This window comes from Oryctolagus cuniculus, chromosome 4 (assembly GCF_964237555.1).
Source record: "Oryctolagus cuniculus chromosome 4, mOryCun1.1, whole genome shotgun sequence".
Classification (NCBI taxonomy): domain Eukaryota; kingdom Metazoa; phylum Chordata; class Mammalia; order Lagomorpha; family Leporidae; genus Oryctolagus; species Oryctolagus cuniculus.
Window position 1 is genome coordinate 5,798,983 of NC_091435.1, and position 14,396 is coordinate 5,813,378.

At 48.2% G+C, this 14,396-nt stretch overlaps 1 protein-coding gene across 1 annotated transcript; it reads left to right on the forward strand.

The window, feature by feature from the left end:
* The first annotated feature begins 12,235 nt into the window (after positions 1-12,235).
* Positions 12,236-13,475, forward strand: LOC100355422 (cytochrome c oxidase subunit 6B1-like). Its single transcript, XM_070073107.1, has 2 exons — positions 12,236-12,317; positions 12,961-13,475. Exons 1-2 carry the CDS (start codon positions 12,236-12,238, stop codon positions 13,314-13,316), a joined length of 438 nt encoding a protein of 145 aa, XP_069929208.1. The 3' UTR covers positions 13,317-13,475.
* Positions 13,476-14,396: the final 921 nt, after the last annotated feature.

Consider the following 14,396-nt stretch of genomic DNA (forward strand, 5'->3'; position numbering starts at 1 on the left):
AGTTTCTTCTGGGTCTCCCATGTGGGTGCAGGGGCCCAAAGACTTGGGCCATCTTCCACTGCTTTCCCAGGCCACAGCAGAGAGCTGGATTGGAAGTGGAGCAGCCGGGTCTCAAACTGATGCCCATATGGGATGCTGGTGCTTCAGGCCAGGGTGTTAACCCACTTCGCCGCAGTGCTGGCCCCTCCTATAAATTTTTATTTACTTTTAAAAACTTTTATTTATTTTCAGTTTATTTGAAAGATGGGGGTTGGCAGAGAGAGAGAAAAGAAGAAGAAGAAGAAAGAAGAAGGAAGAAGGAAGGAAGGAGGAGGAGGAGGAGGAGGAGGAGGAGAAAGAGGAGGAGAAGGAGAAATTTTTCCATCTATAGAGTACATGTCCCATAATTTCTTTATCCAGTCTACTGTTGATGGGCATTTGGGTTGGTTCCAGGTCTTAGCTATTGTGAATTGAGCTGCAATAAACATTAATGTGCAGACTGCTTTTTTGTTTGCCAATTTCATTTCCTTTGGGTAAATTCCAAGGAGTGGGGTGGCTGGGTTGAATGGTAGGGTTATATTCAGGTTTCTGAGGAATCTCCAGACCGACTTCCATAGTGGCTTAACCAGTTTGCATTCCCACCAACAGTGGGTTAGTGTCCCTTTTTCCCCACACCCTCTCCAGCATCTATTGTTGGTAGATTTCTGAATGTGAGCCATTCTAACTGGGGTGAGGTGGAACCTCATTGTGGTTTTGATTTGCATTTCCCTGATTGCTAGTGATCTTGAACATTTTTTCATGTGTCTGTTGGCCATTTGGATTTCCTCTTTTGAATAATGTCTATTGAGGTCCTTGGCCCATCTCTTAAGTGGATTGTTTGTTTTGATCTTGTGGAGTTTCTTCATTTCTTTGTAGATTCTGGTTATCAACCCTTTATCAGTTGCATAGTTTGCAAATATATTTTCCCATTCTGTCGGTTGTCTCTTCACTCTCCTGACTGTTTCTTTTGCAGTACAGAAACTTCTCAATTTGATGCAATCCCAAATGTTAATTTTGGCTTTGACTGCCTGTGCTTCTGGAGTGTTTTCCAAGAAGTCATTGCCGGTACCTATATCTTGCAGGGTTTTTCCAATGCTCTCTAATAATTTGATGGCGTCAGGTCGTAGATTTAAGTCTTTAATCCATGTTGAGTGGATTTTTGTGTAAGGTGAAAGGTAGGGGTCTTGCTTCATGATTCTGCACGTAAAATCCAATTTTCCCAGCACCATTTATTGAATAGACTGTCCTTACTCCAGGGATTGGTTTTGGACCCTTGATCAAATATGAGTTGGCTGTAGATGTTTGGATTGATTTCTGGTGTTTCAATTCTGTTCCATTGGTCTATCCATCTGTTTCTGTACCAGTACCATGCTGTTTTGATTACAACTGCCCTGTAGTATGTCCTGAAATCTGGTATTGTGATGCCTCCAGCTTTGTTTTTGTTGTACAAGATTGCTTTAGCTATTCGAGGTCTCCTGTGTCTCCATATAAATTTCAGCATCATTTTTTCTAGATCTGAGAAGAAGGTCTTCGGTATCTTGATTGGTATTGCATTGAATCTATAAATTGCTTTTGGGAGAATGGACATTTTGATGATATTGATTCTTCCAATCCATGAGCATAGAAGATTTTTCCATTTCTTGGTATCCTCTTCTATTTCTTTCTTTAAGGTTTTGTAATTTTCATCGTAGAGATCTTTAACGTCCTTGGTTAAGTTTATTCCAAGGTATTTGATTGTTTTTGTAGCTATTGTGAATGGGATTGATCTTAGAAGTTCTTCCTCAGACATGGCATTGTCTGTGTATACAATACAGCAGTCAAAAACAACGAAACTCGGTCATTTGCAACAAGATGGAGGAATTTGGAAAACATCATGCTGAGTAAATTAAGCCAGTCCCAAAGCGACAAATATCATATGTTCTCCCTGATCGGCGACAACTAACTGAGCACCAAAGGGGAAACCTGTTGAAGTGAAATGGACACTATGGGAAACAGTGACTTGATCAGCTCTTGTCCTGACGGTTGATGTACAATGTAATACTTTATCCATTTTAGTATTTTTTTTGTTCTAGTACCATTGGTTGAACTCTGTAATTAATACACAATTATTCTTAGGTGTTTAAATTTTAACTGAAAAGTGATCCCTGGTAGGAATTTGGAAAACATTATGTTGAGTGAAATAAGCCAATCCCAAAGGAACAAATACCACTTGTTCTCCTTGATAGGTGACAACTAACTGAGCACCAAAAAGGAAACCTGTTAAAGTGAAATGAACACTATGAGAAACGGTGACTTGATCAGCCCTCACCCTGACTGTTGATGAGCAGCTTAATATGTTATCCCTCTTAGTGTTTTTTTTTTTGTTTGTTTGTTCTACTTAATGCTATTGGTTGATTTGTTTGTTCTACTTAATACTTTTGGTTGAATACTGTAATCAATACACAATTCTTCTTAAGTGCTGAAACTTAACTGAAAAGTGATCGCTGTTAAATATGAGTGGGAATAAGAGAGGGAAGAGATGTGCAATTCGGCACATGCTCAAGCTGACTTACCTCAAACAGTAGAGTTAGAAACATACCAGGGGATTCGAATTCAATCCCATCAAGGTGGCATGTACCAATGCCATCTCACTAGTCCCAGTGATCAATTTCTGTTCACAATTGATCATAATGATAGGACTAAGAACCAAAGGGATCACATAAACAAGAATAGTGTCTGCAAATACTAGCTGATAGAATAAAAAAGGGAGAGAATGATCCAACATGGGAAGTGAGATACACAGCAGACCCATAGAATGACAAATGTCCTAACAGCACTCTGGCCTCATAATCAGCCCTTAAGGCATGCGGATCTGGCTGAAATGCCCATGAGAGTATTTCAGGCATGGAAAGCCAAGACACTCTGGGGGAAAAAAAAAACCTAAATGAAAGATCTCCACGAGTGAGATCCCAGTGGAAAGAATGGGTCATCAAAGAAGGAGGTACCTTTCTCTGAAGGGAGGAGAGAACTTCCACTTTGACCATGGCCTTGTCTAAATATGATCAGAGTCAGTGAACTCAGGGGGCTTCCATAGCCTTGGCAACTCAGGACAAGAGCCTAGGGTGATTACTGAGGCCATAAACAAGAGTGTCAATTTGTTAAGTCAACAACAGGAGTCACTGTGCACTTACTCCTCATGTAGGATCTTTGTCCTCAGTGTGCTGTACATTGAGATTTAATGCTATAACTAGTACTCAAACAGTATTTTTCACTTTATGTTTCTGTGTGGGAGCAAACTGTTGAAATCTTTACTTAATGTATGCTTAACTGATCTTCTGTATATAAAGAGAATCGAAAATGAATCTTGATGTGAATGGAAGGGGAGAGGGAGTGGGAAAGGGGAGGGTTGCGGGTTGGAGGGACGTTATGGGGGGGAAGCCATTGTAATCAATATTCTGTACTTTGGAAATTTATATTCGTTAAATAAAAGTTAAAAAAAAAAAGAAATTTTTCCATCTGCTGGTTTATTCTCCAAATGGCCACAACAGCCAGGGCTGGGTCAGGCCAAAGCCAGGGGCCCAAAACACAACCTGCGTCTCCTCTATGGATGCAGGGGACTCAAGCACTTGTGTCAGCACCTGCTGTCCCCATGGTGCTCGCTAACAGGAAGCTGGATGGGAAGTGGAGTGACCGGGGCTCAAATCAGTCACCTTGATGTGGGATGTTACAGTCTCAAGCAGTGACAACCACTGAGCCCTTTGCCTGCCCACACACACAATAATTTAGAACCAATTTGTCAATATCTATAAAAATCACACCAGGATTTTTATTAAGAAAATTTGGGCCTTGCTGGGATTTATCCTAGATTTTGAGAAGTGTTCAGCATACCACCATATGGAATATTAAGTGACAATTTAAAAATGAAAAACATGGTTGATTGACTAAAACCAAAAGCTTTCCAAAGCATATTGTTTATAGAAACAAGCAAATTACGTTTAATTATGTTTAATTTATGCTAAAAGCCAAGCAATTAAACTTGACCTCAGTCAAAATTGCCTCGTCTAATGCCCCATGCCCTCTGATGGGAAGCAGTGAAAGCTAAATGCCATCACCTCTAAGGAGTGAGTAAGACTTACGCCTGTGCTTTGCTATTGCTAAACCTGGCGGTGCATTGCTAAACCTGGTGGTGCATTTATTTGGACTCTTGAAATAAATATTTTTAAAACGTTGATACTTTTGCTGAGGTATCTAAATTTAGATTACAGGGTAGCCACGGAGAAATATTTGCCCCCTAAATCAGACGTTGCAAAATCAGAGTTTGTTTTGGCAGAGTGTACCTGCATTTCTGGCGGGGAGAAAATGTTCCCCTATGCTAATCATATTTGAATCCTACAGGAGGACGATTCAGAAGATGTTTACGTAACAGTTAGGAATTAGGACAGAAGTTGTCACTCTTTTGGAATGGAGGCGCAAGAGAAGGCCAACAATGTGGGATGATGAGAGAACGATACAGACTGCGTGAGAGGCGAGTTGTCTTGGGAAGACACACAGGATGTGATTCTTAACTGTTCATGCTCATGTGGAGGAGCAGAAGGTAGAATGGGGAGTGGATCAATGGAGCCGAAATACAGGGCTTGTGGGAAAGACGAAGAGTTTTCGCTGGTGCTACGGCTCACGAGGCTAATCCTCTGCCTGAGGCGCTGGTACCCAGGGTTCTTGTCCCGGTTGGGGTGCCAGATTCTGTCCCGGTTGCTCCTCTTCCAATCCAGCTCTCTGCTGTGGCGCAGAAAGGCAGTGGAAGATGGCCCAAGTGCTTGGGCCCTGCACCCGCATGGGAGACCAGGAGGAAGCACCTGGCTCCTGGCTTCGGAATGGCGCAGCGCTGGCCGTAGCGTCCACTTGGGGGTGAACCAACGGAAGGAAGACCTTTCTCTCTGTCTCTCTCTCACTGTCTAACTCTGCCTGTCGAAAAAAAAAAAGAAGACAAAGAGTTTTACCTGGGGGGAGATTATTTCCAAATGATGTGTACATTTATTGTAGATGATTTTTTACAAGTCATTTTTATTTATTTGAAAGGCAATGTAACACACACACACACACACACAGATCCTCCATTCATCCATCTGTTGGTTCACTCCCCAAACATCCACAATAGCTAGGGCTGGGCAAGTCAAAATCAGGAGCCAGGAACTCCACTGGGGGCTCCCATGTGCGTGGTAACGGAGGACCCAAGTACTTGAGCCGGCACCTGCCACCTTCCAGAGTGTGCATTTGCGGGAAGCTGGATTGGAAGTGGAGGTAGAACTCCATACCCAGGCACTCTGATAGGGGATGTGACTGTCCCAAGCGGTTTATCCACTAGGCCATAACACCTGCCTCTGTTGTAGATGATTTTGAATAGGAAAGTGCAAGGAAGAAAACAAACCCACGTGGCCGCTGCCACCCAGGCCAGCACTGTCCTTCAAGCACCCAGGCTGTCTCCAGTGCTGTTATTCACAAGAGGGCTGATGACGATGAGCTCTCCCTGCATGGCTGCCACTATCTGAAACGGTCACCCTCATTTTCTCGGCTGGTCCTCATGACGATGAGGTAGGAACTATTGCTCTCCCTTCTTAGTAAAACAAAGTCCGCCTGTTCCCCTGTGAGACCCACATAATTATTATGAACTGCAGCCCAAAGTCAATGCCAGGTGTCTGAACACAGAGACATTTTGTTAAAAAATATTTCTGCTTGAGGCCAGTGCTGTGGCGTAGCGGGTAAAGCCACAGCCTGCAGTGCTGGCATCCCAGATGGGCGCCAGTTCGAGTCCTGGCTGCTCCTCTTCTGATCCAGCTCTCTGCTATGGCCTGGGAAAGCAGTAGAAGATGGCCAAGACCTTGGGCCCCTGCACCTGTGTAGGAGACCTGGAAGAAGCCCCTGGCTCCTGGCTTTGCATCGACACAGCTCTGGCTATTGTGGCCATCTGGGGACTGAACCAGCAGATGGAAGACCTCTCTCTCTCTCTTTGCCTTTCTGTAACTCTGCCTTTCAAATAAAATAAATAAATCTCTTTTTTTAAAAAAATTGAAACCATAGGGGTTGGTGCTGTGGTGTACTGGCAGCAACAGCCAGAGCTGGGCCAGTCTGAAGCCAGGAGCCAGAAGACAGGAGTTTCTTCTGGGTCTCCTTCGTGGGTGCAGGGGCCCAAGGATTTGGGCCATCTTCTACTGCTTTCCCAGGCACAGCAGAGAGCTGGATCGGAAGTGGGGCAGCCGGGACTTGAACCCATGCCTATATGGGATGCTGGCACTGCAGGCTGGGGCTTTAACCCGCTGTGCCATATATACTCTTTCATTTAATTCCTTTTTAAAAAGTATTTTAATTTAAAAGGCAGAGTGACAGAGAGAGTGAGAGAGGGAAAAACAGACAGAAAAATATCTTCGATTTGATGACTTATTCCCCAAATGGCCGCAACAGTGAGGATTGAGTCAAGCCAAAGCCAGGAGCCTGAAGCTCCATCCGGGTCTCCCATGTGGATGCGGGGGCCCAAGCACTTGGGTCATCTGCTGCTGCTTTTTCCAGAAGCCTTTGCAGGGAGTTGGACTGGAAGTGGAGTGGCTGGGTCTCAAATCGACACTGATACGGGATGCTGGCCTCATAGGCAGCTGCGCCACAACACTGGCCCCTGCTTCATTTCATTCTTTTGAAAATCTATGGGAAATTATTATTGTTTACATTTTTCAGACTAAATGAAGAAAGACAACACAGCCAACAGAGGTCTAGAAACTTCCGTCATGTGGCAGCTCGGTAAGCTAGCCTGCATTCCCCAGAGCTCTCTTCCATCCACGTTGCAATGAGGGTGGACTAGGAAGAAGTTCTGTAGCAGACTGGGGAGGCGGAAGTGGACGAGAGTCACATAATTTTCAGCCCCAGGCCAGTGCAGAGGGTCCAGGTGCTGGTGGAGGACAGGGCCACTGTGGTCTGTCTGCTGGCTCACATCTGGCACGGGCCAGCTGCCGGCCTGAAGCTTCTCCCCGGCAACTCAACCTCCCCCAGGCTCGCCACCTGCCTGACCCGTGAACTGCAGACTACAGGCTCAGGAAGGACGACATCAGCCCCACAGAGTGTTGGACTGGCTTCACAGCTGCATGAGATCAAATCCCCGTCACACACTTAGTGGCGCACTTTCGGTGGCTCACCCCTGATTTTTTTTTTTTTTTTTGTGCCGATACCTGGGATTGAATCACCCCTGATTATTAATATGAACTTTCACTTAAACATTTTTGAAGGGCTCAAGTTGTGGTGTAGTGAGTAAAGCTGCCACCTGTGACACCACAACCCCATGTTGGGGCTGCTCCACTTAGGATCCAGCTCCCTGTAACGTCCTGGAAAAAGCAACAGAAGATGCCCAAGTGCATGGGCCCCTGCACCCATGTAAGAGACCAGGATGAAACTCCTGGCTCCCGGCTTCAGCCTGGCTCAGCTCTGGCCGTTGTAGCCATCTGAGGAGTGAACCAGCAGTTGGAAGATCTCTCTCTCTCTCTTTCTCTCTCTCTCTCTCCCTTCCTCTCCTCTATAACTCTGCTTTTCAAATAAATAAGTAAATATATAAATCTTTTTAATAAAGATTTATTTATTTATTCAAAAGTCAGAGTTACACAGAGAGAGGAGAGGCAGAGAGAGGTCTTCCATTCGATGGTTCACTCCCCAATTGGTTGCAACAGTTGGAGCTGTGTCAATCCGAAGCCAGGAGCCAGGAGCTTCTTCCCGGTCTCCCACTCGGGTGCAGGGGCCCAAGGACTTGGCCCATCTTCTACTGCTTTCCCAGAGAGCTGGATTGGAAATGGAGCAGCCGAGTCTCGAACTGGCGCCCATATGTGATGCCTGCGCTTCAGGCCAGGGTGTTAACCCACTGCACCACAGCGCTGGCCCTGTAAATATAGAAATCTTTAAGCAAAAGTGGGAGAAGGGTGGCGTTGGGTGCAGCAGTTAAGACCCTGCTTGGGACAGCCACACCCACACGGCCTTGCACTCGACTCCCAGCTCTCCTTTGGTCCCTGCTTCCTGTTCACGTTTCTGCTGAGTTCCAAGCTCCTGGCTTCAGTCTGGCCCATCCCAGCTGTTGTGGACACTGGGACATGAACCAGCAGAGGCAAGATCTCTCTCTCTCTCTCTGTGTCTTTCAAATAATAAAACTAAGAACATTTTTTGATGAAGAACCTTAAAAATCAAACCAAGATGGAGTGACCTAAGCTAATACCATTAAAAACAAGAAGTCACCTTTGCCCCAAATAAAAATTAAAGTTTAAAATTACAGCCCTAAACTTTTTCCCCAGAGCTAAAATTAGGTGCAGCTATAAAATAAGGGGCCCTATGCTTAGCTAGCTGCGACACTTGTGCCTGGCTGTGCTAAGACCTAACCCAGTTTGTATGCCTCCTAATACTCAAATAACAGTGTGGGAAGTGGGACGCTGCTCTCCCTCCAGGGGAACGAAGGGAGCGAGACGTCGTCCCCCTCAGGGTGAACAAGATGGCGCTGACAGGGGAAGGAACTGCTGAAGAAGTAAACAACAAAATGGCGACGAGGTGCATGCCTCCCATGTGATCCCGTAGCTGACTGGATAGAGGACGCATGCCTTTCACATGATCAGCTCACTGATTGGATGGAGGACGCATGCCTTTCACATGATCAGCTCGCGGATTGGACTGCCGTGTGCATGGACACTATAGAGCTTTTGATTGGTCGCTGCGGGTATATAAACTGTGTGGCTCTGTGCTGGGGGCGCTCTCTGGACTCCCGAGTTCAGGAGGCCCATCTGCGCAGACGCCGAATAAATCCTCTTGCTTTTGCATCAGCTGGTCTGGAGTCTGAGTCTTTGGGGTGTGCCTCTCGACGTGTTAGCATCCTCACTCAGAGGGTCTAACACTGAAATGCTTCTTAGCTGGTCAGATGGAAATAATCGGTTGTTCCTGTTAAAATACTTGGGGTCGCATCTGAATCCATTTTAGAGATTTACCTAAGCCCAGAGGGAAGAGACAGGTAACTTTTCCAGAGTTTTTTTTTGGGGGGAGGGATTTTTTTTTTCATGTAACTTGGAAATTATTAAATTCTTTAGATTATTAGGTTCTTACAAGTTGCTTCTGGTACTGTTGCAGTTTCCTATTGCTTCTGTAAGAAATTACTAGAAAATTAGTGACTGAAGAACCACGAAAACTTACGATTCTATAGTTGTGCAGGTGGGAGTCCAAAACTGGCTTCCTGGGCCCAAAGCCACAGCCTTGGCAGGGCTGTGCCCCCGGGGCTCTGGGGCAGGGCTGTGCCCCCGGGGCTCTGGGGCAGGACAGGCCTCCCTGTCTTTTTCAGCCTCTGAAGTAGGGCTGGGAGCTTCCACGGCCCAGGACCATTTGGATATTTACAGCCTCACTCATGGGCCAGACAAAATTATCAATGGCTATAGTCATTGGATTTCGAGTCCGGCCGCTAGTTGCCTTGGCAAGGTCAGCCTGAGTGGTTGGCTTCCTGGGCCTTATGAGCAGGCTGGACACTCCCCACCCCTCTGAAGGCTGCCTGCTTTCCTTGGTTTGTGGCCCCTCTGCCAACTTCAAAGCCCACCACTCTGGCCTTTGTGTCCCCCAGCACACCCCTCTGTCTCTTTCCTGCCTCCCTCTTTGAAGGACCCATTTGATTATATTTGGGCCATCCGGATAATACACACAAGTCTCCTGGTGGCCGTGCATCTGCATCTCTGTGGTGGATCCAGCAGAGAACGGAAGTGCTGGCCACAGAGTAGGCACAAGCAGGGGTTACCCACGATGACCCCGTGACCCAGTGAAAACAAAGGAACCCCTGAATCCAGGCCAATATAAGCAAGCAAGTAAATACATGGGGGAGCAGAGAAACTCTTCCTTACAGCAACAGTCCACTGGTAAATGGAGAAGAAAGGACGACAGTCCAGATGTGGCAGAATTTTGGACAGTAGGGGAAAAAGGGAAAAGGGTACTTGGAAGTTCTTTCTGTTCTTCTTTTTTTTTTTTTTTTAAGGAAATTTATTTTTATTTGAAAGGCAGGAAGAGCGCTATTACTTCTGCTCATCCAATCCCCAATGCCCGCGGCATCCAGGCCTGAGCCAGCCTGAAGCCAAGAGCCCAGAACTCAATCTGGGTCTCCCGTGTGGTTGACAGAGACCCAAGTACGTGAGCCATCATCTGCTGCCGCCCAGGATGTGCACTGGCAGGAAGCTGTCCTGGAAGCAGAAGAGCCAGAACTCCACCCAGACACCCTGGAATGGGACGTGGGCGTCCAGAGTGGCGTCCTCACTGCTGTGACAAATGCCTGCCCTTCTGCTATTCTTAGATAAACTCCTGGGTAAACTTCACGTTATCTGAAAAGTTAGAAAACAGCACAACGACACAACTTTAAAAGAGAAAGCCGCCGTGGCTCAATAGGCTAATCCTCCGCCTTGCGGCGCCGGCACACTGGGTTCTAGTCCCCGTTGGGGCGCCGGATTCTGTCCCGGTTGCTCCTCTTCCAGGCCAGCCCTCTGCTGTGGCCAGGGAGTGCAGTGGAGGATGGCCCAGGTGCTTGGGCCCTGCACCCCATGCGAGACCAGGAAAAAGCACCTGGCTCCTGGCTCCTGCCATCGGATCAGCGCGGTGCGCCGGCTGCAGTGGCGGCCATTGGAGGGTGAACCAACGGCAAAGGAAGACCTTTCTCTCTCTGTCTCTCTCTCTCACTGTCCACTCTGCCTGTCAAAAAAAAAAAAAAAAAAAAAAAGAGAGAGAGAAAGCAGGCCGGCGCCGCGGCTCACTAGGCTAATCCTCCGCCTTGCGGCGCCGGCACACTGGGTTCTAGTCCCCGTTGGGGCGCCGGATTCTGTCCCTGTTGCTCCTCTTCCAGGCCAGCCCTCTGCTGTGGCCAGGGAGTGCAGTGGAGGATGGCCCAGGTGCTTGGGCCCTGCACCCCATGGGAGACCAGGAAAAGCACCTGGCTCCTGGCTCCTGCCATCGGATCAGCGTGGTGCGCCGGCCGCAGCGCGCCGGCCGCAGCGGCCATTGGAGGGTGAACCAACGGTAAAGGAAGACCTTTCTCTCTGTCTCTCTCTCTCACTATCCACTCTGCCTGTCAAAAAAAAAAAAAAAAAAAAAAAAAAAAAAAAAAAAAAAGAGAGAGAGAGAGAGAGAGAGAGAAAGCACAGGTTTCTGGGAGTCTGACCACTCAAGGACAAAGGCTTTCAAGAAAAGCACACTCAGCTTTCCGTGCAAAGGGGCAAATACACGTCTTCCGTTTTACCAGGCTTGTTGCCGTGTGCACACATCCCATGCTAGGAAACGGAAACGGGGCTGGCACTGGGGCAGCGTCAGGACGATGCCTGGGACACCGACATCCCAGGTTGGAGAGCCTGGGTTGAGTCCTGGCTCCGACCCTGATTCCAGCTCCCTGGAAGGTGGCCATGATGGCTCAAGTAGTTGGGTCCCTGCCACCCATGTGGGAGACCTGGATTGAATTTCCAGCTCTCAGTTTTGGCCTGTGGCTGGAGGCATTTGGGGGCTGAACAAACGAATGGGAGTTCTCTCTCTGTGTCTCTCTTTCAAATACATAAAATACATAATTAAAAAAAAAAAAGAACAGAAGCAGAACTTGAAAGCCCGGTTCCACCCTCACCCCAGGTGGCCACCGTCCTGCTGCACTGGCATCCTACCATTCCTGAGCCCCCCTAGGCTGGCTTCCGGTCTTGTTACCTCCCACCCCACTCCCACCCCAGGAATTGGCATGGGGTGAGGTTCAGTACTGGAATGAGGCTCAAGGATCAGATGAATCTGTCTACTTCAAATGACGAAACTGAAGTGCTCTATCTTGTTTTAGGCTGTGATGTGAGCCGGCGCCGTGGCTCAATAGGCTAATCCTCCACCTTGCGGCGCCGGCACACCGGGTTCTAGTCCCGGTTGGGGCGCCGGATTCTGTCCCGGTTGCCCCTCTTCCAGGCCAGCTCTCTGCTATGGCCAGGGAGTGCAGTGGAGGATGGCCCAGGTGCTTGGGCCCTGCACCCCATGGGAGACCAGGAAAAGCACCTGGCTCCTGGCTCCTGCCAGGATCAGCGCGGTGCGCCGGCTGCAGCGGCGGCCATTGGAGAGTGAACCAACGGCAAAAGGAAGACCTTTCTCTCTCTGTCTCTCTCTCTCACTGTCCACTCTGCCTGTCAAAAAAAAAAAAAAAAAAAAAAAAAAAAAAAAAAAAAGGCTGTGATGTGTCCCTTGGGTCATGTCCGAGTGGCAGTACCAGCAGCGAGTGAATCCAGAAAACTGGGAACTTTGTGTTGGTGACAGCGTGATAAAGCCTCTGTGTCAGGTAGGAAAGAGTGTCTGGAAGGTCGGAAAAGGCAGAAACAAGTCTTCCGCCTGATAAAATCCTTGTGGGGTATGAACGACACACTCCCAGCCTCCAGCTCTTTAGGGAATCTACGACGCTCTGGAAAGCCGTGTGACTGGGTGAAAGTCGGTGGCTTATACATTTCTCATTTGATGGAACTGTCAAAGTTTACAGGGCCAGCATCGTGGCATAGCGGATTAAGCACCCACCTGCAATGCTGGCATCTCCTGAGAGTGCCAGTTCAATTCCTGGCTGCTCCACTTCCAATCCAGCTCCCTGCTAATGCTCCTGGGAAAGCAGTGGAAGATGGCCCATGTGCTTGGGCCCCTGCCACCCATGTGGGAGACCCGGATGGAGCTCCAGGCTTCTGGCTTTGGCCTGGTCCAGCCTCTTCCATTGTGGCCATTTGGGGAGTGACCCAGTGGATGGAAGATCTCTTGCTGTCTCTCCTCCTCTCTCTGTAACTCTGACTTTCATACAAATAAATTTTTTTAAAGTTTACTTTCTTGTTCTTTGCAATTGAAGAATGACGCTTACATGCTAATCCTTCCCCATCTTGTTGAGACAGCCATGCAAGGAGAACACTTTAAACATGTAAGGTTATAGGTAATTCATAGCAGAGGGCTGGTCCCTACTTTGTTACAAAGAGAAAGGAGCTGAGGGTCACACTGAGCGGCTAGCTGCTTCAGGGGCATCGTCAGGTGTCAGCACCAAGGCAGAAGGCATCAAGACCAAAATCAAGAACTACAAGACCGCTCTGTTTGACAGCCGCTTCCCCAACCAGAACCAGACCAGGAACTGCTGGCAGAACTACCTGGACTTCCACCTCTGCGAGAAGGTGATGACCGCAAAAGGGGGTGATGTCTCTGTGTGCGAGTGGTACCGGCGTGTGTACAAGTCTCTCTGCCCCATCTCCTGGGTCTCCGCCTGGGACGAACGCCGAGCCAAAGGCACGTTTCCTGGGAAGATCTGAACTGGCCCCACCCACTCCTGTACCTCCGCCCCGCTCCCAGGGTGGGAAAGGGGGACCTGCCCTGGGACCCTGAATCATGACTGAGCTAATAATAAAAACTCACTAGCGACCTGGAAAAAAAAAAGAAAAAAAAAAAAAAAAAAAGAGAAAGGAGACAGCTGAAGGACTTCTTGGTCATTTCAAAGAGTTAATTAGCATCAGCCAAGTGGGACCAGGGCCTGGTTGAGAGTAAATCTCTACAGCTTCTATATTTTCCACGTGCACTTGAGTTTCTGAACTGCTGATCGACGGTGGAGAACGCGCTCTCCTGTTATACCTCGCTTTCTGATGAGATTGCATATGCAGTTTAGTTCTGTGGTCTGTGCAACCTTCCAGGGCTTAGGCTCTGGCAAAGCCTGTCTTGGAGGAAATCTTACCCTTTAGTTGTTATGAAAATTAATCTGCTCAAAAATTTATAATGAGCACATCCATTCTGTGACAATTCTCAAGATAGCTGTGAGTTGCATGAATTTTTTGTCATCTTTGCTTGACATGAATACACTGACTGCTCAAATTGCTGACCTCAGCCATCATGAAGGCCTCTGGGGACAAACCAGCGCACAGCTAGGCGAATGCAAAGCCATGGTGCCCTGTGGCACGAGGGCTTCGTTAAATCTTCTGCCAGAAAGAGCCGCCACAGTCTGCAGGAGAGCACGACCCCGGAAGCACCTGCCGTGGTGGGCATGGCCTCGCCGAGGCGTGGGTGCACACCCCGGCTGCTGGGACCCTGGGCTCCGCTCGACTTCACCACAGCTGGGTGGCTTTGGCCCTAGTCTCTGGAGAACGCCTGGCCTAAACAAACAGCACTCGGGCCACAGTCAGTCAAGTATCCCTTGCACTCAGCTGAAGTCTTCCATATATGTACTCTCCTTCGAGAACTCAGGGAGCTGGTTGCTGGCTAAGAACAGACATGAGAGGGGCCGGCGCCATGGCTCACTTGGTTAATCCTCTGCCTGTGGCGCTGGCATCCCTTATGGGCGCTGGCATCCCATATGGGCGCCGGTTCTAGTCCCGGCTGCTCATCTTCCAGTCCAGCTCTCT

Excerpts from the sequence above, each read along its gene's own strand:
- LOC100355422 (XM_070073107.1), top strand. The coding sequence starts at position 12,236 with ATGTCCGAGTGGCAGTACCAGCAGCGAGTGAATCCAGAAAACTGGGAA. Across the intron at positions 12,318-12,960 it reads CAGCGTGATAAAGCCTCTGT|CAGAGGGCTGGTCCCTACTT; the intron begins GTCAGGTAGGAA and ends GGTAATTCATAG.